Raw genomic sequence first — 26,100 nt, forward strand, 5'->3', positions numbered from 1 at the left:
CGTCATACACAATATGGATCTTATTTTGAATAGTAACGATAATTTAACTTGATCAAATATGCTGAATTCTCGCAGTCAAAAACAATATCGCGGTGTCACCGTACCAATTTTCACATTCAAATTCGTTCGAGGTGATCGATTAAAAAATTTAATTAAATTTGTTTTTAAGTAAGTTCACAATACGTTCAATAAAACAATAACAATTCATAATAATAATATAATCATTACAAACATTTCTCTTCACACAAATTTATTTTATTTTCATTTATTTATTCACCGTCTGATGACAGACTGAATTTATCGAAGTTATATCACATTATATCACAAATAAATGGGATTTTGAATGTTTGTGTGCGCCAACCAATGTATAAAATACACTGTAGGATTATCATAAGTTCTCATTCTCTTCTGTGTTCAAGTCTGAATCAAGTGATATCCTAAATGAAGCTGTTTATATCAATTCTGACACTTTTGTCTTTTTTGCTAATTGGTCAGGTATGGAGAATATTTTGAAACATTCTTTATTCATTTTGCAAAATTTTTAATTAACTCGGTTTCGCAGATCGATTGTAATGATGTGTCATTTTCAACAATTGTGGACCAATTTTATAGAAAGGCGTCTAAAAAAGGATTCGATTTGCAACCGAATTTGAGTTTTATAGTCAGATTTCCCTATTACAAAAGAATCCTAGGAAAATGCAATGCACCTGTGAAGGAATTTCTCGATCATACTAAGTTCCTTCGAATACAGAACACCTTACCGTCTTTGAAAAAAGACATTGTTTTAATTTACAATAATACAATAAGAACACGTTCTTTATACGATAAAATTATCAGAGCATTAGAATTCAAATTGCCGATCGAAAGCGATAAAATTCTTAAAAAATCGTATGAAAAATGGGAGAAAGATCCAGACATTGACATGGCAATTTTGAACGAAATAAAAAACTCGATGATTGCTACACAATTGGAATGTTCGGTATATATTGAAAGGTGTAGAGAACACATGAACGCAGCCGATAAAATAAAACTTAATGTTGAAGAATTCTTTGACTCAGCTAATACTTCATTTGATAATATTTTCACACAAAATTCAACCACTCTTAATAATGCAAAACACATTGTTCAAGAAGCAGGAAAAATATTGGCTTCGATTAAGAAAGAACAGAACAAGTTGTTTATAATGCTTTACAAAGTGATATTTATTTTATCATTTTATAACGATCTACGGATGACGTACGTTGAGTACATAGTGGGATTGAGAGATTCAATTACATCGGAAATTCGAAACGAATATGAAGAAATCCATTTCTAAGTGTGGTGAAGTGCAACGATGAAATATTAACAAAGTGCATAATTCAAGTGAACATTTTGAATTATGTTCATTTCAAATTTAAAAAATTGAATTTCTACAAAAAATTGATTGGAATAAATGACTCCTTCTTTGTATATTTTCCATACTAATCGAATATTTTATTGAAATTCATTGATTCTTTTTACAGCCTCAGTTCTCACACAACAAATACCAGCGCAACAATTATTGAGAAAAAGTATGATTGACAATAATTTTTATTTCTATCTACAAATGAAGAGTCGGTCGTGAATGACATTTTATTTTCCACAAGAGCCTAAATGTTTATTCCATGACTATCGTGTGATTGTCTCTCAATTCTGAATTAAATATAAGGCAAAATGTGAAAGATAATTTCAGTAAAGCCAAGACTTGAAAGACTTCAATAGGATCTAAAATAATTCATAAAACGACCTCAATCATCCTGCTATCTGCCGAATCCTCAACTTTCGTATTTTATGCAATAACCTTTTTTCCATACACTTCCAATGTAGTTATATCTCTGTTCTGCAGCAACTTCAAAAACTTCACTGCATGAAATTAAATCAATTGACGTTGAACTTATCGCAAAGCCAAACTTTTGTTGGTTGGTTTAATTTTATGAAATTATAGAGAATCTTTTTTGCTCTTAACTTTTTTTTTCTATCAATGGTTGGTGTAAAATGTGATGGTCACTTAATCATGCTGATATCCTGAAGATGAAACAAACCGCAATGGAGAGGAAAAAAACGGGGTCGAGTGTTTTTGAAATGTCGGAGTGTGTTGTATGTGTGAGAGAGTAAGATTAAATTTGTTGTTCATGATTCAAAGGGGCTATAAGCAAATTTAAAGCAATTTCTGGCATAATATCAAGAGCATATAAAATGGTTTGCCCTAGAAAAAAAAAACTATTTTCACATCAACTATTCATGGCTGTAATCTAATCCGGCCGGACTCTTGCAAAACGTGAGAAAGGGCACAATCGACATTGCCTCTAGTTGATTTTTGCATGATGAATTTTGCACATCACACAAGAAAATATGATAAAAAAACCTTTCTTATTTTGCCATTTTTTGTTTCGTATAAAAAGCATTTATGTCACGAAATAGAAAATAAAATGAGCAGCTTTCAGAAATCGTGTATCATAGAATGGTAGTGGTAGAACTATAAAATATTCCACGTATCACAAAAATAGACTGCAAAAACATTTAAAACGTTTAAAATTGTAATTAAACAATACGGAAGTTTTGCTCATCACCATTGTTCTGAATAATTCGTGAGCGGAGGGGTTGTACTAACTGCCGGTTCCGTTCTTAGGTCGCATTTTTCTCATTCACTCAGATTTTGAACTGTGCCCAACAGAAATGTCTTCTTTTTTTTGTTACATCAAAGCATGCTCGTCCATTTCGCATTCTGAGTTGATGTATTTTGTTGAGTTTATGTTTCTGTTTCGAGCATTTCACTGCAAACAAAAACATTTTGCCAAGCAAATAAACAGAGACAGAGAAAAAGAGCGGGCGATAGAGAGAAATATGGCAAAAGAGCACAAAATGTATTCAGAAAATTTTCTGATAAATAAATATTACATTCGCATTATGCAGATTTGAATATTTAAACAGAATTTAGTTGAAAAAGCACGTAAATAACTGAGCTGTGTATGTCTGCGCAGGCTAGAGCACAGATTTATGGATGACGGTACTGTTCGATGTTGAGAAATGTTCCTTTGACGAAAACACGTCCGATGCGTCAACTGAAGTAACTGATGTTACAAGCTTAGGTATTTTGAAGGTTTGTTAAAATTTCATTAAAATTGAAAGTTGGTGAAATGGAAAACAGTTACTCTCTTGAGTTTTAGCCTTTTTGACAATCATCCTTCAGTTATGCATAATATCGTTGATCGCAAGCTCCGGATGGATATAGAATGAAAGATTAAAAATTCACGGAATGTATTAGGCAATCATCGTTGAATATGAAGCACGTTTCAAGAGTGAAAAGAGTTGAAAAGGCGATGTTTTCAAGCGCACCATAGTTTATATACGTTTTGTGTAAAACGAACAAAAGCAGTTCAAGTGAGTTACTTTATTAGAAATGATCGGACGCAATGTGATGGGAGGAGAAAAAAAAACAGAATTAAAGGGATTTAAATGAAATTTATCTGTTGGTTAGTTGGTTGCTGTGCATGTTGGTGTTGGTGTGTGTGTATGTTTGGTACCGGAACAAGTGTGATGGACGTTTGCATGAAGTGTCATTCAGTCACGTCGTAATTCTTCGCTTTTTCCAATCTGCTCTCGCTCTCGTTACAGCATCTATACGTGATGGTTTGCGTAATTCCCTCGCTCTCGTTCTCCCATTTTCACTCGCCTCAATCGTTCTCACTGAGTGAGAGATAGATAGAGAGAGTTTAAGTGCGTTCAGTTATTACGAGTTTCAAGAATCAGGTACTTAATGTCAACGTCCATATGGGCCAATTGTGTTTTACACAGTGTTTTTAGCTCTCTCTATCTCTCTTTTTCGTTCACAGTTGGTGCCGTTGCCGTTCATTCTTATATTAGTTTGTATGGTCAAAGCGTTTGACCCAATTGCTTGTGTCAGTATTTAAATGAAGCTGCACAGCATTGTTTAGAAAAACACATGTCAGTTCGAAAACGATATTAACGAGCACTGAGCACTTTCGATACCCATTTGTAGGGGTGGTGGTGGTGGTGCTACTCGACTTGCATATTATTTATTTTGATGGATCAACAACCGACAGTATATTTGCAAGGTGTGCCAAAATCAACAACAGCAACAACAATAAAAAAAACCTCTCCAGATTCAATATTTCACACTTCAAAATGCACACTATAGTATTGAGTGAGTTATGCAATTCAAGGATCTTATCTCACATCGAGCGAGATAAATCCCCAAAGAGACGAGCCAAGGGGTTTTCGGCCAAGGAAATGAAGTGAGTATGTGTGTGGATGTTTGTTTCTGAATCCCATTTATCAATGCCATTAGTTACAGAATGCACATTCTGTATGTGATAAATTTTGAATATGTGCTCTGTAGAGAGAGAGAGAGAGAGAGAGAGAGAGAGAGAGAGAGATTGAGAGGGGTATTAAAGAGAAAGCTCAATTTTATTTATGAGATTTGGTCTCGTTCAATGATATAATTCTTAATGACAAAAACATGTGTAAATTGAATCTATACTATATGATTCTTGAGCCATACCTTTTTCGTGCCATTCACATATATATACAAAAAAAATACGTTATGTAAGCTAAATGACCACTTTTGAACCCCTTCACATTCAGTCCATAATCGCAACGAGATTGAAAGAATTGAGCACAATTAATAGAAATGAATTCAATAAGCTCTGACCATTTCACCCTCATATATTCAAGCGATTTTCAAATAATAGTTGCATAATTTTCATTGTCATTGGAGTTTTTTTTCGCTTTTGCTCTTTCTCCCTCACTTCATGCACTCTTCATTTCTCTCATTTCGAAAACAATGACATTGAATAAAAACGGCAACAGCCATTATGCGTTAGCAATTGTGCAAAATGCATGCATATAATAATAAACCCTGTAAAGAGAGATACTTTTGCATTAAAAATAATTTCCTCTCTATTTGACTGTTTACGTCTGCATCGTTATTTTTTTCCTTCATTTTTTTTTTCACTCTTCATCTCCCTTTTTCTGAGAAATGTGCCTTAATTGCAAGCTTTTGTGCTCATAATTTGCCTGTAAACGAAGTTGAGTGCACTTTCAGTTCATGTTGTTTGTATTAAAATAATAATAAGTACAAGTACAATAGAGTGTGTGTGTGTGTGTGCACTGTGTACGCTCGAAGCGCCTGCCACATTGCTTCGACTGTTGATGTTTGTTGCTCGACGCTTTCGTCCCATTTGATGAGGTGGATTTGCTGTATACGACAAATATAGAAAATTTATGTATATATACTGTGTTATTCTATACTTAAAAAAAAAGAAATTCCCTTTTCGTCATCGCCCGACCGTTCATTTATTCATTCATACATGCGGCACGGGCTCAGTATACTACAACAGGACCGGAATGACGACGAAACAGGAAAACCTTTTCCCATTTTGAAAAATGCATACGCTTGCTTATTCGGTATCTCTCTCTCGTCGCACTGGAAATTGAATAGATTTGTGTCGTTCCGCACAATATACATACGGTGAGAATGATATGGAAGTATATGACAATTTTTTTTTAAATGACAAAGCACTTTTCTGATGCACACAAGGCGAAAAGGTATTAGTACAAAAGCGAGCAAAAAAATGCGAAGGGTTAGAAAGACTTTGTCAAGTTATGAAAAATAATCACGATATTCTGATGACTAAATTAATATTATGAATGATTTTGATGTGAACGATTGTTGTCTTTCACATGCCTTTAATTATGATTTCGTTCAACCAGGTTTTCATTCGAGAGTGGATATCGCTGATGTCATTCACAACAAATACGCCACCGCAGCACTGACTCATTTGTTTAATTTGGGTTTTGTCTTTATTTCTATTGTGTGTTTTTTCTCCGTCTCCCTCTTCCTTGGTCTCTCTCTCTCTCTCTCTCTCTCTCTCTCTCTCTTCATCGTCCTTACATTCAATGGTCTTAAGCCATGTCATTTGAATGAATAATCACATTGAATTCTCTTGCTTCATCACAAACACAATGGAAAATGTTAAAATAAAAACGCAAGTTTTTACCTGCCGGAAAAAATTACGGATCGTTCTACCTCGTTGACACCATCAAAAACCACGGCGATTATCATAATTAATGAGAATGCGACAATTGTAGATTATTATGCATGAATCAATATCACAAAATGTAAAGAATAAGGAAATGGAAAGACATTAATAGTTTCCTGAAATAAATTCCATTTGGTGTTGAAAATAAAACAATAGTTTACTTTAATTGCAGAGGGCCATCAAAATGGTTTTTAGGTCATGACAAAGGGTAATACTTACGCTTGAACAGTAATTTTTATTTGAACAGCATTCAAACGAAACAATAACATTTATAAAACACTTACCACTCCTGATGACACCTTCATTATTCTAATGTTTTATGAATTGTCGTTTTTTGTCAAACTTTTTTAATGAATAACAAATAAAAGCGTCGAGCAATTGTTATTAATCGCAGTATGCATAGTTTTTTTATTATTAAACTTTTGAAAATATTTTATTACAATAAATTAGTTAATAGTTCGTATTATGTACAATTGTAGAACTAAGCGATAATGTTTAAATGAAAAAAAAAAGGATTTTCATCATTTGCGGTTGGGAAATGATTCATCTGAAAATCCATCCGGCTAAACAATTAAAATACATAGTTAAATACATTTGGTACACGTGTTTCATGCGCGTGTATGTATATTCAGTCTGTAAAATAGATTGGCAGTTTCGGTTTGAGGGAAAAAGAAAATTTGGTTGATTTTAGCATGGGTTAAAAGTAAGGCTCACAGTTTTTAGCTAGGTTATTTTAATGGTACATTCATTTAATATAATTTTTTGGTACGGAAATGATATTTTACGTATTTCATTTTTGTCCATTACTGGGTTTTTCTATACAAATAAGTTTTGTAAACGTTATGCAACGTACTTTTCATTTGCTTTTGTGTATGTGTGACTGATAACATAAACAACATGTGGTGTGAATATTGTGCATTGCCTATATAAATATATTTTATTGGCTATATTACCGATCGCAATTCATTTGCGCCATGCAGTTTTTATTTTGTTCACAATTTATGCTCTGTTCATTATTCATTGCACTCACATCAATCATTACGCTCTGTGTAATGTGTAAATATGCCGTGTGTGTGTTCTATTGTTTTTTTCCACTTGCCATTCATTTCTCTTCTTTCGTTTTATATATTATAGCCTATGTTTCTGTGATTTTTCATATATTATTAATCAATTAATGTTGATGTTTTAATGTGATAATTTATGACAATGATTTTTTCGTAATTTTATGCTAATAAACGGAAATATTGCGCTTATTTTTTTTTAATGCTGCGTATGTTGACGTATTCATGATTGATAATCCCGCTATCGTTAAATATCCTAATTTGTTTTCTACGGCGTTTGACATCTTTACGCACATATACTCTATCTATTTCGGCAGATGTGCCTAAAACACCCGGTTCGATATATCGAAAATGCATGGTGCGCCAGATGAGTTCAAAAGACTCATTGTTGAATGGCAAAATTTTAAAATGTGGCGCACACAAATATCGACCGAAAAATAATTGTCGGCAGTCCATCAAAATCGTGGCATAAATTAAGCCAGAGGTCAATTTTGGATTGGAAAACTTTCAAATTATTCATGACAACACACTTGATTCGAACTGTTCGGAGTTTGATGGTGGCTAGAATTCAAAGCTTTTTACATTTCTCGCGTCCCCCCCCCCCAACAAGTAACGCAAGCAGTGATTCCCTATTTTTCACTTCATTCACCATATGAAAGAACAATTCACCGTTTTGCATACGTTGATAGAGGTATAGATAGATACAATTTAACCATACGCTCAATCAGATATGCACAGATGAATTATTAATTTGTAAATGATTTCAATTTGCTGTTTGTGCAAAATCCCGCTTTTATTATAATTTTATAATATATTTTTCGTTTCGGATGGAAAACGACCAAACGACCGTAGTACAAGCACATATGTATTGATGGAAAACGTATATTTACTTTATAATTGATTCATGTGTATTCGAAATGCTGAATGCAATGAAAACGACTGTGTGTGAATGAAATTTTTTAGAAGCAAAAATATAAAAGAGTGGAATTATGCCGTTTATGCCATGAGTATTTGTTAAATCTTTACACGAACGGGAATATTGTACATATAAAATAGGGGCGCGTGTGTATGTCCGTGCGTTATATGTGCTGCTCAATTGTTGTGATTATCTATAATTTTACTTTGATTTTGCGAATACATTTCTTCGTTGGATTTTCGAGTGTAAAATTATGCGTGAATATCTACGGATTTTTTCATTCACCGAACCAAGTGGAAGCTATTATATTTTGTGTACATTGAAATTGAGGCTACGAATTTTTTTCCCCAAAAAAAAAAATGTAAACAATACCACGTATATTACCATTTTTTCGAGCGGAAAGACAAGCGACTATAGTCGATCATATGCAAGCAGACACAATGAATATATTATGAAAATTATTGTAAAATAATTGATGAATCGACAATTTTCCATCGATAACACTTTCATTCCATCCATCGATACCCACAGCCGCAATCGAAAATTGAATTCAATTAATTCAATTCGGTCGCCTACTCAATTGGTGGACGGTTTTTTTTGTGCGAGACGGAAATATTGCTGAAGACCAACGGCGATAAACAATTCCATGGCAAAAACTTTTTTTTTACTTTCAAACAATTTGTGAAATTAACGAGAAATTTCTCTGATTGGATTGGATCATGGTTTTTTTTGGTGCTAAATAACAAAACGACTCATTTTACCATGACTTGAAATGAATTTCAAGCATTCGATGCGAATGGATGAAAATTAAAATGTGTAAAACTTCAGTCGCTTTAAATTCGAAATCCTAGCTCAACAGAAGCATTTAATTTTGAGGGTGGAATGATGAAGTTTGTGAAAAAAAAATCAATGCAAATATATTCAAAATTTAATGAAATGAATTGAAAGCGAAAAACCAAAACAAAAGAAGTGAGAAAAAGGGATGAAAACCCTCAATTTGTGAAAATTAAAAAGATATTTCGATCTTTCGTTCGAAAATTCATAAAACTATTTTCCATTCAACGATTCAATGTGCATAAATTTTCATTGTATGGTTTTTGGCCATTTCCATCCATTCGATTTTCTATCAAAACTATTTTTTTCGGTTCTTCAGAATTGGTATTTGTTGTTGTATGACTCGATTGCAAGCTGTCGCCAATATCTCAGAAGCACAAGTTTCCTATGAATGGTTCTCGGTTATAATTCAAAAGTTTTGGATGAACAAGCAAAAAAAAAGGAGAACGACGTTCATAAATTAAACGATGAGAAGAATTACGTGGTTAGCGTTCGCATAGAAAACTATTGAAATATGATCCAATGGAATTTCTTTTGTCTTTTGCCAATGAAAGCAAATTCTCCGATGGGATTCGAACTTCAAATTGGGAGTTAATTTCGAATGATCTATTTTTATTGTTTTTTTTTGTCGTCGTCATCTTGGCATCGCTTTTCGATTTCCATGAATACTTAATGGCAGTTAATATATGGCAGCATCCAACGCATTTCGGTCGATACATGCGATATTTCGAATCGGGATTGTGAGTGCATATTTTACGAAAATGTGACGTTGATGCCGTTTTAGTATGTGGCAAAATGGAATATCATACATTTATAAATACACATTATTTACGTCGTAAATGGATAATATATATATAACATACTTACTTGCTACGATTTGCGCGCACGAAAATTGTTGAATGATATCATCATATGTGTGTATTAGAGTAAAACTGTTGTTGCCATTCTTTCTTTTTCCCATGTATGTTAGCATGTTTTGTATCTTTGTATGTATCTCTTTTCAATATAGTCACTTATTTTATATGTAAATTTACGGATTAAACGATATAATTTGCATGCCAATTTCTCTCTTGTCAATGCTATTTCGGCTGGGTTCTTTTTTTTCTCTTCCATTTCTCAGCACATTTTCAACTCTATTTACACATTATCGGCTCGGCCGAAACTGCTCAAATGGATTTGATTCGATGGTGTTAAATTGTTGATATTATTGGTGCTATTATTTAAATTAGGGCTATTTATACTATTATTGCTAGCGTTTAACTTAAATTTATTTGTGCTAGAATTATTGGCCATTGTCGCAACTGCAGCATTGGCTGATGGCTGTGTCAACGATGATGATGCTGCAAGCGACATATTTGATGATGTCGAAAAGTGGTGATATGCTGAATTTTGTACCGAAGTCCAACTACCGTCTTCTTTCGATTTTATGAATAACGGTTGCTCAATACCCCGACCATTGTCACAACCGCCGAAATTTATTTTATCACAATGACCGCTTTTTGGCAATCGATTTCGTCGCATTGTTCCTAATGGTGAACGGCATTCAATGAAATAATCAATATTATTTGTAAAAATCGGAATGTTTTAAATTTATGACATCAAATGGAGTGAGACTACATCTGACTAACTATATCTGAATAAAAAATCTCCATATCTAATAACTGTAACGAACTCCCTTTTCACTTTCAGAACAAATTAATATTTTTGCCTCTAAGCTTGAGTCAAATCAGCTTCGGTGTCAAAATTCTCAAAGATTTCAAATACTGACTAAGGTTCTAATCGTAAATTTCTCTCGAGAAATGGGCTTAATTTCATCTACAATATTCATTCATAAGATGTAAACACTTACCAATGAGTGGTGTTGAGGGAACGCTCTTGATGCTGACCATTGTTGTGTCAGTTGCTACTGATGAGATGGCCGGCGATCCTGTGGCTGCTGCTACCGACGATGATGAACGGTTTAAATTATTTATGGCGTCCATTTTATTTTCAATGATGTTCATTTTTGGTGTTGTGGTTTTGCCATTTGCTGCAAAATGTGTGTCCGAATGCATGAAATTGCGACCACCAGTTCCACCATTACCAATACTACCACCACCACCGCCGCCGCCGCCACCATTTGGTTCGTTGTTGGCATTGTAATGGAAAACATTTGCTGCTGAATAGACGCTATTGTTTTTGCCCGCATTTGGATAATGTGGACTTGTGAATAGGTTCACATTGCGGACTAGATTTGTTGTTGCATACGCTCCAAAACTGTCGTACAGTGGTGATTGTGTATTTTTAAATGTTGAACATCCAGCCACTTCAGCATAATCGGGCATATTTAACGGTGACAAACTACATACGCACAATCCAAAATAGCGTACAAAGTGAGCGAGAAGAAATGCATGGAAAAATAGGAAAGAGAATGGAATCATGTTAAAATTAAAGGCAAGAAGAGAAAAACCATGCATTGATTTTTAATGTGTTCGTTATTTTTGGAGGCCAAAAAGTGCGAGCATCGCATTCACATTCACACAATTTTACCACATGGAAGTAAATACGATGCCTGTTACAATTTGATTTATATGAAACGTAACGAACATAAATCTCACAACACAAAACGAGAACCGTTCCATGTTTCGCATGTGTGAATGGCATCAAAATATTTCAGACAAGCACACTTTATCGTCCTATCTCTGTCTCTCTTCTCGTAATACAATCCATTATTACGCACGCAATGAACTAAATTCCTTTGCTGGGCAAAGTTTCAAACATTTCAAACACCGAAACCGCCGCAGTCATCTCAAACTCTCAGCCATTCGATATAAATTAAAATTAATTAAATCCGATCTATATATGCTCATGTGGAAAAGTTGTCGTTGTTTTTTCCATGTCAACGCAAAATTGATGTTTATAGTTGAAGAACGTTGTACAAGTTTAACTTTAAGCTCAAATGTCCCAGCTCGGGGAATTGAATTCGGTAGAGAAAATAAACGAGCGAGTTACCACGAGAGAAAAAGCGAGACAGAGAGTGCGAAAGCGATCGACGAAAACAAAATTTGCTTAACAAACTTGAAAAGTTAAATGTGTCAAATTTCATCTCAAATTATCACTTTGCGTGAAATTACGTTTCGGGATAAATTCATTGATGCTAATCAAATTAAATTGTATTTTGTGAGTGTGTATTTTGATTTTTGACGTTTGACAATTTTGACGGCCAACATTTCTGACAATCAAAATATACGAATAAGCTTACCGTTCATAGTCTGGAAGTGGAAGTGTTGGTGCAGTCGACGAAACTTGTGCGTAATCGGCAATACCATCCTTTGTAACAGCTGCAGCTTGACGCCATACACCTCCGGCTGGATCGATCCAAACGCCATTCGAATTCAATGGCAATGTCGGGAATTTCCTCACCGTTCCGATTGCGTGATTTCCTATAATTGAATCAGATTTAATGTTACGATTGTTTTCTTTTTACTCGGAAAATTGAACAAAATGAAAGACATTCTTGATATAACTTTCTTCATCTATACAGGCTGGCAAATGTGCCATTGCAATTTTTCTTCAGAAAGCTATGTGCTCACATATGTCGGCTTGAAAACAGAAATAATCGCTTTTTTATTGTTCACAATCGTTTGATAATGACTTTGGGAAATCTGCACATTCACAATTTCTTTATTTCATTCGTTTGCTTTTTATTTATTCATTTATTGCAGGGCATGCTTTCTAAATAGAAACGTTTAGTAAATACCACATACATATATGTACGTATTCATAAAGGTATTTGTGCGCGCTGAATGTAAGCTCACAAATTGAGCGTAGAAAACGAGCAAAACCCCAAAGGAAAAAAAAATCAACGCGCACACATATGCTTTATATTCGACTGTCACGAATGACGGTGCATAAAAGTAGAAAGAGAATGATGTTTTAGAAAAAATGGAAGTGGTTACAAAAATGCGTGGTTTGAACGAGTAAACAAGCACATAAACATCAACGCGAAACGTCTATCACATTTTGCTTGTCTGACAAACAATTACATTCGCAACGCAGCTTTTCCATCGAGTTGATGTACATTATTATTTAAAAAAAAAATCATCATGTTTATTAACCATGACTAATATTTATCATATTTTCCGTTTGATATATAGTATAATAATGAAATAACAGGCATGGAAGAGCTTGGATCATGAGCGTGTGCGCGCATTTCATGACTCTTTCCGCAAATGTTTGAGTTCCGGTGCGCAAAAACAACGAAAATTACCGAATGTGGTTGTTTGGTGGGTTGTATGCATTCATCGCAAATTATATGTAACATTAAACTTGAGCCCACAAACCAGCGTAATCATTCTAATCGATTTTTTTTCTTTTGCTTTGCATTACGACTCGCGGAAAATTCATTTTGACATGTATGTGAGCGGCGAATCAAAACAAAAACGATACGATAGCAAAGTTCCTCACATAAATCGTATGCGATCACAAAAACGATGATTTTTATTGCTGAACACATTAATTACCCATAAAAATGATAAATAATAATTTTCTTTGTCATTTTTGCGTTACGATAGAAAAATTCGTTCGACGTAAAAGACAGAGAAGAAAAAATCCATTTGCAAAGGGGAAAACCGCTCAAAAGACAACATGCACTTGAGCGTATATGAATACGTACCGTGAATATTTGTTAGCGACGTTTGTTTGATGAATTGGATTCGTTTGATAAGCACCATTGCCACGAATGAAAATATAATAATGGCTATAATCGAGCCGAGCATTACGATGAACCAGGTTTGTGTTAGAATATCGTCGGCCAAGTTGTGATTTATTGGATGCCTGTTCAAAATGGAGAGAAAACAGAGAATATATATAGCAATTTTTTTTTCGGAGATATATTTTGTGGGGGAGGAGAAAAGTGATACGGCATTTAATGATTTTTGCCTCTATGCGGGCAAAATGTTCATTGTCCATACAGAATGGAGAAAAAAAAGAGGAAAAAAGTGTCTTACCGTGTGTATTCCTGATCTAATTTATTGGTATGTGGATCTAATCGCAAAACTGCTGGTTTGCTATAGACACCGATTCCGATGCGAGTGGCTGCTGCTATCGAAACTGAATATGTAACGCCAGTTGTTAGATTTGCCAGCATCAAACTCGGTGACGTTGCTTCGACAGACATATTTGCAAGAATTTTCGATACGTTGCCAGCATCAAAACCGCGAATGATTATTTGATAGTACAGTAAAACACCATTAATACTATCCTCGGGCGGTGGTTGCCATTTCAAAAAGATGGCCGTTGCATTCAATAGTGAGGCTTCCATATCAATTGGTGGTTCCGTCGGTACTAATTTATAGAAGAAAAAAAATTGAACGAGAAAAAAGTTAAAGTTTCGAAATCACTGTGCGTTTAATTAAAAAAGTTTCAATCGTTGCTTACTATCTTCGAGCGTTCGTGTGATTTTCGAATTCGATGGACGTCCTTTGACAGTTTTATAGAATGGCACCAAAAAGAATTCGTAATCGGCATACGCATCTAAGCCTTCAATCAAGCACGATGATGCGCCACCACCATGTAACACCGTCAACATTTTATATTGATCATTTCGATCGATTTTTCGCGAATAAATGTAAAATCCTTCAACATATTGTGCATTTAAAATTTCCCACACCAATCGAACACTTGACGCATCGGTGGCATTTGCTTCGAGCAATTCAACAACATCGCCAGTTGATAAAATCGCTTGCGCTTCCGTCAGTATTAGATCTTCGTCATAAATAATTGGTTTTCCTGTTGTAACCGGATCGGACATTGAACTTGGCGGTGAAATGCCAAACATATTTTCAGCACGAACAACAAAAATGTAAGTGGCACCGCGCGTTAAATCGCGTTGCATATAAATTGTTTCTGGAATTTTTGAAGCTACTGGTATCCAACCTTTGCTCATATTATTTGAGAATATTTCAACCGAATAGCCGACAATGTCGGCCGCACCAGTTTTTGAGCCTGGCATCCAAGTGATTGTTATACTGTCATCGGTTACATTTACAACATCTGGTTTTGATGGTGGGCCGGGGATTTTTTCTGGTTCTGGAGCACGGAAGAATTTTATATTCGGATTTGTCGGTGTTTCAAGTCGCAAATATCCACTCCATGTCGATTTACCACTTCGTGATGAGGCGACGCAAGTGTATAGACCTTGGTCAGTGTCTTTGTGCAAATCAGACACAGTTAATACACCCGATTCCGTTAAATTAATACGATTCGATGCAACTAATGGTATGCCATCACGATACCAGGAGATAATTGGCGTCGGAACGCCTATCGCAACGCATTCCAAACGTGCAACCGATTTAACAGGTAGCGTTTGATTTACCGGTCCTCGAATTATAATCGGCGGTGGACGATCATCTTGTGAACTTATCGATAGTTTTGCACGTGCACTTATCGAACCAACGGCATTCAATGCATTACAAATTACCACTAATCCGCTCTCAGAGCGCTTAGCTTGGCTTATGGTCAATACCGAAAGCCCTTCAATCGATGACGATGCATTGAGTGTGCCCATCGACATGCCCGGAAATATAATCGAACGATTTCCTTCAATTGACCAGAAAATGGTGGGCGGTGGAAAACCTTTGGCTTTACATTCAAACGATGCATCGCCTTGAGCATCCACCATTTGTGCGGTTGGACGGATGACAAATTTTGGTGCCGCTAAATTTATGTGAAGAAACAATTTCGAATTGAAAAATTAAAACTAAAAATCACGTAGCAGTAAAAGATTCAACATTTTAAACTGACAAAAATAGAGGGAAAATCGAAAAATCGAAAATAATTTGAAATGAATACATACATTGGATGATGAGAGATCCAACAGCTGAAATGGAACCGACAACATTTCTGCAAAGCAAAGAAAAACAAACAAAACATAATGTTTGGTATTATAGAATATTGCGATGGGAACTAGTATCGTATATTCCCCATAAAAATTAATTTTATCGATTCTATGAATACGACATCTGATAAAAAAGATACCGATTTTTGTTACTACTGTTGCTTTGACACGGTACTCAGCACTTTGACACAATATAAAAGAACACACAGACTCCGATCCTGTGTATGCGTATGTATCGTAAATTTTGCACAAGCAGCTACAATTGACGACTGAGTGCAGAATTTGTAATACATACGCATACACAGAATCGGAGTCAGTGTGTTCCTTTGTACGTTTACACGAGCTGTATTAAAACACCACTAGTAACAGAAATCGGCGAGTTTTTTAGTAGATGTCGTATTGGTGGAATCGATAAAGAAAAATCTACGATATTAGCGCTCATTGGAATATTGAATTCTCAAAAAAACTTACTCGGCTTCGCACCTGAAAATTGAGAAAACCAAAAAGAAAATCGAATTAGTGCTTATTTGTGTTACAGGTAAGAATCACAATTTATCATGTGAGAGGTAATATCTATTTAAAAATAAAAATATACACCGGTGTAAATAGTAGATATTCACTAGTAATAGAGATACTTACTGGTATTCACCTTCGTCACTCAAGTTAACATTTTCTAATACCAAACTTCTGTCCTCTAAAACATGCACACGATCCAATGGCATGTTACCTATTTCGATTAAAAGTACAATATTTATTGAAACATTATTTTCACACATAATTATAAAAAAAAAAAAACAGGAAAGAACAACTAGATTAAATTATAAACATAAATTAACTCATGGTTAAGAAAAGCAAATGTCATGAAAACATAATTGAAGTAAACATAAAATCGTTGAAGTAAACAAAAATATTTTCGAAACATGAACATTACCAGCTGCTGCTGTTCGTCGCCATAAAATATCAGGAATTGGTTCTCCACCCACATGGCACTAGATTCACATAAAAAGTAAACAAAGTATGAGAGAAAATACTTTTGAATTTCTTGCGATAACTTTTTAAATTAGTTTCTGTGCATTCTATTGTCTTTACAAAGTTAGAAAAACTTATAGCATACAACTGTTTTCTTCATGTTATGCATTACCTGAAATGTAACCGATGATCCTTCAACAACCGTTTGATCAATGGGTCCTCGAATAATGAATGGTTTTACTAGAAATTGAAATGGCAAAAGAAACGCATATGTGTTCAGTTTCAATATTATCAGCATTTCGCAATTGCACTAACGAATTAAAACATTTTTCGTTGGTATTTTTATTCTAGAAATGAATAAAAGTAGTGGAATGCATTTATTAATGTTCGCATAACTCACCGTGAACGTTGAGTGTAATGACTTTTGATTCACGTACACCGACGACGTTTCGCGCAACGCACTGGTATTCACCTTGGTCTGATTGGCGGGCATCTTGAATGGCTAAATTTCCACCGTCAACGATGCGAATACGTTTCGAATGTTCGATTTCAAGTTTTTGTTGATTTTTTTTCCAAAAAATTTGGGGTTCTGGTATGCCCCTGGGCCCAGCGCATTCGAGCAATGCCACATCACCTAAAGCCACACGAGTATTTTGTGGTTCTAATCGAAATTCATCACGAAGCACTGTGTATTCGAAAAAGAGAGAAAACGAAAAATACACGAAAAACAATGGCAAGAAGGAGAAAAAAAAGAGAAACGAGAAAAAATTGTAATCCAGAGCAATTGAGTTCAACAACTACTACAGAATGTGCTGTTGCTTTTTTTGTGTGTATTAATGTGCAGTGCGAGTGAAGGAGAGAGAGAGAAAAGATGGTGATTGGGGGAACAGAAGAGGATTGGGGTGTTCAAAATTGCAATGGTAAAGTGTTACAGTGTAAAAGAAATTGAGAGCAATAAATCTACGGAAAATTTACGACGAAATGGAAAAAGCGAAGGAACGTGAATCCATATACCGACACATCATTCATTCGAATGAGCAAGAGAAAGAAGCACACACATACAAATTGTGTATATAGTTTTGTTCGACATGCCTAACGTTTGTATAGTTTTTTATCGTGCGTTTCCAACTAATTTTTTTCGTTGTTGTTGTTCCGTTGCTGCCTCTACGTCTTCTGAAATAATTTTTTTTATCGTTTTTTGTACGATTTTGTTGCATTATCGCCGGTACTAAACGTTTCATTCACATTGAACGTGAGCACATTTTTTATTGAATAAAAAAAAATGTTGAGATATGAAATCAGGCTGTACATAGTTTTCATTTATTTTCCGAGCAGCGTCTCCACCATATAAATATACTAAGCTCGGTATCGTAAGCGCCGGTGTTAATACAACATGGTCTTTTCGAATGTGTCAAAGATAAAAAGAAAAATGAAATGAAAATCATGAATGGTCAGAACGAAGAAAGTACAAAACCGCACATGTTTGTGCCGCGTCGTTGCCGTCATTGTCGTATACCTTTTGTGTATGATTTATATGCCATAGACGGAAATATTAATGCTTCTATCACAATAGTCGGTGACTGGTATTTATTCACGGCAGCATTGTACTCATTTTTCATTACTTTTGTAGTGTTGCCGTGAGTAGACTGGGAGAGCGAACGAAAGAGAGAGAGAGAGCTTTTGTTTAACATTCAATAAAGGTAAAATTGGCCAAGAGCCATTCACAATTATGGTGTGCCACTCTTGAACATTTCATTTTTTTAGTATGTGGCAAATATCTTCTCTTCCTGGCATTCAAGAGCTTTTCTATTGAAATCGAATTTAATTTGCTATTTAAAAGAGGCGAATCTTTGGCCAATATTTCATATTTACAACTTTCGAAAAAGAAAATGAAATGAACATTTTTTTCTCTTGTCCTGGAACAAAAATCCACATAAATCGCTAGGTAACTGTAGTTAAACCATGGAGCTTTGATGCATTCATTCGAGGACAGAATTTGGCTGGACCAAATTTGAAAGCATCGAAACAAGAGTAAAAAAAATAACACAACAAAACCATTTTGTTCATTGTTTTCCCAAAAATCGTTTGTTTGAATTTGAATTGTAAAATTATGCAAATGTATTTCGACCAAAATATCAGTGCATTTTAGTTACCATTTTTTTCGTCGCTCTCACTCTCTTGCTTTTACATTCAATCTCTTATTTTATTTTACATTCTTTTACTATCATTCGACATGGTTTTCGTTCACATTCCTGCTCGTTTGTTTCGTTCGTTTCAAATTCAATCCGAAAATTTAACGTGAAAATTTTCATAAATATTGTTTATATTGTTTGAGTTTTTGTGCAAAACCATGAGCAATGAGTTGTAACTTGTAAGTATCGTTGTCCAGTTTGGTTTATGAACATTCATAAATCGTACCGATGGGTATTTTCTTTTATATATGCGTTGTATTGTGGCATGGCTGTAAATTGTAAAATGGTCTTAAGGGAAACATTTCCTGTGAAAAACCAATTGGAATAAATGTAATTTTTGTTTCTTTTTTTTTATTATTTATTTCAGTTTTCCTCTCGAAAAACTGAAACTCATCGTTGGCCGAGGTTTTGCTGTGACTTTCTTATTCGAAAATGGAATGGTTTTTCAATTTGCATATTTATGTGCAAAAAGGTATTTGCTAAAAAGAGCATTTTCATGCCATCACCTTTGGCAGCCATTTTGACTTCAAGCGGTCAAAATAATAATTTTCCACATTTTTCATTTCTATTGGCTGTCTCTCAGCTCGACAAACGTCCATTTTCCTAAGTCCAAAATTGGATCGTACATTGTGTATGCGAGCGCAAATTCACACATTTCGCTGCATGAATACTGTAATTTATTCAATGCAAAAGCATAAATATGTTATTTTTTTTGCAATAACACACACGCAAAGCAAAATGCCGACGAAATATTTTGAGTGCTTAACCAATTGTAATTACTGGTTGCACAATGCTCAGCATTTACATGGATTCAGCAATATTTTGTCCGGAACATTCATTAAAAACAATATTTTATCGGTGGATGGGGCGAAAAATGAGATAAAACACTATTGTTTCTCTTTGAGTTGTATTTTTCCATGATTTAAATCATTTAATCGGTGTCCCATTCTTGTTATGTCGAAACTGATGGAGGGGACCCGCATCCCAGAATATAATTGCTGCTTTTTGAAAACGTCAACGGAAAAATGACAAATGATCTATGTTTACCACCATGTTACAATAATGAAAAAGTCCACTTTTTCATGTGATTTATAGCCCCTATCAACGACACATACTCACTATATTGTAGAAACTTTTTCAACCGGTGGAAAATGGCAAGAATTATTCGTTCTGTGTTAGGTTATGGCAATGCTGAGACAGAATATATTGCTTGGCGTAAAATTGTCTCTCGTTAGACATTGATTCAATTTTCAGTAACTGAAAATCACTGAATTTGAATAATTTTAAAGCAACGACACAACATTTTTGGCCTAAGGAAAGCTCCCGCACCAGTTTTTTTTGCTCTTTTGCTAATGTACACATTTTTTTCTTCTTTCTAACCCAAAAGGCATACGGCAGCAAAGTTACGACTGAAGCCAATTGAAATGCGGAGAATTTCACCTCTTAAATTATTAATAAACTATTGCAGCGGTAACATTGGATAGCATATTTATGGTGACAACTTTCTCTTGGGATAAAAGTCACACCTCACGACGATTTTCAACCTTTGACTACACTCACACACACACACACACACACACACGCATACTTTTTATTCAGTTCAAGTGCTATCGACATTGTCGCCCGTACCACATCGTCAAGACGGTGCGCGCATGTTGAATCGCAAGTACGTGATGGTTAAGTTTGGTTAAACGACAGTGAATATCGGAACGGGGTATAAATTCGAATCACAAAACGCAATTTACTCGCATCGATTTTATTGGTTATAAAAATTTATTTGAATTTTATTCACATTACATTATGCAAAGGCGTTGCGTCAACACCATTACCGATCGACTCCTTCGGTACGCATTTTATAAAATTATATTGCAGTAAAAGTTACTTTTTCTCACATTGAATTTAAGCACGCACACACTGAATGCCAATTGTAAATGCTCCAAAACAGTCCAATATTGAATACGAAAATGAGAAGAAAAAAATAGAAATCACTGGAATTATGTGCACATTTACAAAAACTATCGATCTTCGCAATGGCCCAACGGCTATGTTTTATGCTTTCCCAAATGCCATTCACTGCAATGTAATGGATATAATAAGCTCACCATTTCGATAATAAAAATGTATAAAAATGCTATCGTGATGATGGTTAAACACTCGGAATGTATTTTGAATATATGCATACTCTTGCATGATAGGATGATGTTGATTTACATCAGACAGTCGAAACCTGTCGACTGGAAATGGATTGCTTTACAATTCTTCCGTCATTGACACATTTTACACAAGCTCATAAGCCGAGTTATATTCCCATGTAGCTGAAAAATTCACCACTTTTTGCAGAGGAAAATCGCAACAGTTCACCAAATAACTCAGCGAATATCAATAAAAATCACTAAATCGTAAACTTCACACGGAAAAACTGAAATTTCATTTTACAATTGAAAAATGTCATTGGTGTGTTTCTTTATTTAGTAACATAAGTTTTCTACCACAACAATAAAGAAAATTCTTTCGATTTCTCTTGGATGAATGCGAAATTCTTGGTCGATTGACGACATCGATCTCGGGATTACTTCTGTTTGGTTTTTAAAACAGCTGAAACGGTATATAGTTGTAAGTTTGTAGTCAATCGCATTTATCTACCTTCCGGTTCCTTTTTTGTATTTACATCTTGATTCCGAATATTGTACACCGTCGGTGTGTAATGTCGATTTCTTGAGGTTTCACTTCGTTCAGTCTGTTTTGCATAAGTACGGTTTTTTTGGATTCGATCTGCAATTTCAGATGTTCAAATCCATTCATAAACGCATATTTTATTTTATTGGCATCGTTTGTATTATGTGTATGTATAGATGTATATTTACATTGCACATGTGGTGAACACTGAACATACCTTAGTGGCAGTGGAATGAGCACAATTCACATTTTATACATATTTATTTGTGTTGAGCTCATCGATATTTATCGGGAATAAGTATGAAAAGCCCGAGAACTCTATCCGTTTTACTTTTCCCTTTCACTTGTTCCGTTTTTAGGCGTGCGTTCAACAGACTGTACAAAGCGAAAGTGGAATCAATTGAGGCAAAATCTGCACCCACACACCAAAAAAAAAAAACAAAAGAAATAAAATAATGTAGTCGATATATTGGTGAATATATACAAAAAAAAAGTAAAAATCGAAGCGAGGAGTCGATTCGATTTGAAACGGTTGAGTGAACAGCAACGGCATTGACGGCAAAAGTAGTACCGGAACAGTAAAGCAGCAACAGTAACCACAGCAATAACAAATCCAATCGACATTCGCAATCCGAATATTGTCGATTTCGAATACACATTTATTTACTTTAATAAAAATCCCAACTGAAATCGATGGAAAACGCGTGAGTACCGATTGAGCACAGAGCAAAATATATATATGCATGTATATATGACATCGTCATGGTTTATGGCGTATTTGTGAGCAGGATTTGCAATTTTTGTATGTGATGCCCATAAAATTGTTGATTTTTTTTCTGCATCGCTCGTGGATGCCATGCGAGGGAAGAATACATTGAATGAGAGACAGTGGCATTGTGGTTGCCTTATACAAAGGCAGCCGCATTCTCACGTATTTTGACAATATATCAATGGCTAGTTTAATTTGAATCTAAAGCCATTCTATTCTTTTTATTTCTTTTTTTGTTCAAAACAATTTTTTTTTTTATTTTGTTTGCAGTGGTTTCACATTCACATTTTTCGACCGTTGCAACAATGTGCGGTGGACGAGTGGGTGAGGTATTGTCTGCGAATGCAGTATTTATATTCGATTCAGGGTGTTCAGGTGCTAAAATAAAATGTGCATTTAATACGTCGACTCGTTGCAAATATAAAATTTTTATTTCTCTAGCTTCGGTCTCCCGTCAAAAATGCGGGTACCAAGTTATTGGAATGAAAGGGGGGCGAAAATAAAAACAAATAAAAAATAACAAAGACAAGAAAAACACCATTTCACGTTCCGACCATAAAACGTCTGTTGCAAATGACTTTGAGCAAATGAAGGAAATCAACGAACAAAAATTATTCCGATTAAAATATTGTCTTTAAAACATTTAATATTTGAACGGTTTGTGTGCGGAATATTTAGATTGTACCATCGTCATCCCTAAGCGTCGACACAAAAAACAACCATTTAAATGTTATAAAATAGATGCTCGCCGGCACATATTTTCCATTTGCTATACTAATGACAATAAAACGATTCCACCATCCCCTCAAAAAAACCCAAACACAACGAACCATTTCGGAAACTTTCATTGTTTGAGTGAAAACTCTTTCGGCTTTGTCTCGCTCTCTCACCCACTCTTTTCGAATTTTGCGTCTTCGTCGGAATGAACAACTCCAAACTGAAAATGGTTTCCCTTTTTGCCATGCGATTCAGTTGTAACATAAACATTTGCCGTTTGCATATAAACTGTGCGTAATTAAAATGATGTAACCGAATGTAGCAAAAGCGCGTATGCAAAGTTTGAGACGATAAAGTAGACAGTGAGTGTGTATGAGATACACCCAGAAATGAAGAGAGAGAATATGGAATGTTGTATCGCATATAGCATCTTACGACGTTTGCATCGTTTATCCGCTCGAATGCATCAAAATTAATTAATGCAATAAAGGCGCGCGAGCGCTCACGCAAATGCTTGGATTTTGAATTTTACATTCGTTAAATGGTTTTTCTTTCTCTCCATCTTCCTCACTTTACATCTATCTCATTTTGTGTATCACTCTCTTGCTTTCTGGTGACATCATCGGGGAAGGAGACTCGATACAAAGTTGGGCTTATCTATTTCGCGTGTAAACGATTCGACTTTGGATGGAAAATATGCTAAAAACCTATTTCCTCAACAATTATTAAAGGTGTTCGCATAAAACATCGTTGTCAATACACAGAGATCCATTCATACGTGGATGTCTATCTATCCTTCTGGCTTGTTACAATTACATCTATATACTTGAAACTATTTTGCGACGCGAAACCTTAGCGAAACAATGAATGTGACTCAATTGACTACATGAATTTCATTCATTTCGAAAACGACGACGACGATCTATCTGTAAATACAGAAGAATGCGCTCAGATATGTGTGGGCTTGTGTGTTTAGCGTGTTTCATGGTAAATGAACGCTAGTTGCATTAAGTATTTCATTATTACGATGATAAAACTGTTCGCAGCGCATATCTCGTTGAGATCGCATCGAGTTAGAAAGTAAATATACATGACGAGATGGCAAAACGGAAAATCCTTAATCGTTATCTGTATAAAATATACGCTTGAAACGGCACACATACTCGCAAATGCTTTTAATCGTTTCATTTCTCGTGTTTGTGTGCGTGTTTCGCCGCCAAGGAATCGTGGTATGTGTATATGTGCAACAAACTTTATGCACACATATTTCGTCATGTGTAACAAAAGCGAGTAACATTATACAATCAACTCGGTCTAAATTGAACGGTAGATATAGCCGAGGCTCTTTCGATAAACACACAATTGTGAGGTGAGAGTATATTTTTGTCGAGATGTGCGAAAATACCATGCACATTGATGCTTGCATGCCTCTTCACTTCACGTTCATATTCAATGTGTATCGTACAGTTAATCTAGTTACCTTTCTCAAATAACATACACACACCCATGCGACGTTGTTGCCATTACGGAAACTCACTTATTTATGGATGGAACACTAACGATTTATCTGTTATTTATGCGACTCTTAATCATTCTTCAAAATTTAGTTGTAACATCATCAACCCAATTCACAACGACAACGAGAGAGAAAGAGGCAGAGAGAGAGAGAGAGAAAAAAAGAGAAATAGAGCTAAAAATGCGGCCGTAAAAACGCATCTTAAAGCTTCCAAAATGTGAATTCAAGATTAAAAATTAATGCTGTTCATGAGTGCATAAAAGCGACCCTATATTAACTCCAAACAAAAAATGGAGAAATATTCGTTTAATATACACAGTCATCTTGGCTAATGTAACTCTCAATTCTGTGTTTGTGTAAGTGTGTTTGTCTGTAGGATATGTCATGTGTTTTGGCTAAAAAAAGTTATTAAACGGTATGGAAAGTGAGACAGGAAAAAAAAACTGTGTGTGCGGTACAAAAACAAAAGTTATGCCGAAAGTGAGAGAAATGAAGAGTCAACTTACCTGCTACTTGTAGTGTAGCATTTCTGCTTCGTGCAATTCCCCAGTCGTTCTGAAAAACGATGATGATGAAAAGAATTGGTGAAATAAGGGTATGTCATGGTTAAATTCTGAAACAGAATGTACTTACCTCAGCAATACAATGGTATATCCCAGCATCACTGTCCCGACGCGAATGTACCACCTGCAGAACGAAAACATAGAAAACGATTGAGAACGTGAAGAAAAAAAAAACAAACCCGGAATAGCATCGCGCTTGTTCGCGTTAAATACACTAACACTCGAAATATACACGCTTGTGCCATATAATGACAACGAAACAAAATTATACCCAGCACTTTTTTTTCTATCTCTCTCGTTTCATTCATCCATTCAGTCATTGCTTGCTTAACCGTTGCCGTGTTTGAGGCAACACATTGCAATCAAAATACGACAAACTGATTTGGTATGAGAGAGGTTGTTAAAAAGGATAGCTTAATGTACCGAACGTATCAACAATCAACTGACGACGACGACGACAAAGACTACGGCTGAATATTCGCTTTAAATTTTACCATGTAGTTTATTTAGCGTAAATGTATTTTCTATTTAGCAAAAGAGACATATACATATACCAGTGTTCGTGGTAAAATTCACTTGCATCGTCCATTAATATGTAGTCGGTGTGTTTTGTGTCATAGTGCAAAAATTGAAGCGCACAATGTGTGTGCGGGTGCACTGGCTGGCCTAACGCGATCTAGAGGGAAGCAATATCGTTATACGAGCGACAGTAAAATGAGGATTGATATTGGATAATGTGTGCATTAAGTAACACATACAAAACGTGTACAGATTTAAAAGGTATATTTATGTATTTTTTAATTGCTCTCGCTGCTTTTCGACCTGCCAACCGGTAGCAGCCAATCGTTGTTGATGGCTGTTTTTTTTTGCTGTGCTCCCTTTTAGCTATTTCGTCCGAATGCAAATGTGCTTCTATCATGAGGTTTTTTA

General features: G+C 35.2%; 2 protein-coding genes across 2 annotated transcripts in view; one reads left to right on the top strand and one right to left on the bottom strand.

Moving 5' to 3' along the window:
• Positions 1 to 316: 316 nt before the first annotated feature.
• On the top strand, positions 317 to 1,464 carry LOC116341189. The gene is made up of 2 exons (XM_031768112.1): positions 317 to 495; positions 563 to 1,464. The coding sequence occupies exons 1-2, from the start codon at positions 442 to 444 to the stop codon at positions 1,313 to 1,315; spliced, it is 807 nt and encodes a 268-aa protein (XP_031623972.1). The 5' UTR covers positions 317 to 441; the 3' UTR covers positions 1,316 to 1,464.
• Positions 1,465 to 6,571: 5,107 nt separating this feature from the next.
• Positions 6,572 to 26,100, bottom strand: part of LOC116340806 (roundabout homolog 2-like) — a 50,902-nt gene continuing 31,373 nt past the window's right edge. The window contains exons 4-17 of the mRNA XM_031767490.1: positions 25,241 to 25,294; positions 25,114 to 25,162; positions 17,138 to 17,422; positions 16,910 to 16,977; positions 16,700 to 16,757; positions 16,408 to 16,495; positions 16,240 to 16,251; positions 15,727 to 15,773; positions 14,310 to 15,587; positions 13,880 to 14,216; positions 13,546 to 13,706; positions 12,133 to 12,313; positions 10,741 to 11,231; positions 6,572 to 10,417 (exon numbers count right to left, since the gene is read on the bottom strand). Of these exons, the coding sequence (XP_031623350.1) occupies positions 10,029 to 10,417; positions 10,741 to 11,231; positions 12,133 to 12,313; positions 13,546 to 13,706; positions 13,880 to 14,216; positions 14,310 to 15,587; positions 15,727 to 15,773; positions 16,240 to 16,251; positions 16,408 to 16,495; positions 16,700 to 16,757; positions 16,910 to 16,977; positions 17,138 to 17,422; positions 25,114 to 25,162; positions 25,241 to 25,294 (3,498 nt within the window). The 3' untranslated portion in view covers positions 6,572 to 10,028. The remainder of the gene's footprint in view (positions 10,418 to 10,740; positions 11,232 to 12,132; positions 12,314 to 13,545; positions 13,707 to 13,879; positions 14,217 to 14,309; positions 15,588 to 15,726; positions 15,774 to 16,239; positions 16,252 to 16,407; positions 16,496 to 16,699; positions 16,758 to 16,909; positions 16,978 to 17,137; positions 17,423 to 25,113; positions 25,163 to 25,240; positions 25,295 to 26,100) is intronic.

The sequence above is a fragment of the Contarinia nasturtii genome, unplaced genomic scaffold (assembly GCF_009176525.2).
Source record: "Contarinia nasturtii isolate CC-2019 unplaced genomic scaffold, AAFC_CNas_1.1 Cnas_scaffold_695, whole genome shotgun sequence".
NCBI lineage: Eukaryota > Metazoa > Arthropoda > Insecta > Diptera > Cecidomyiidae > Contarinia > Contarinia nasturtii.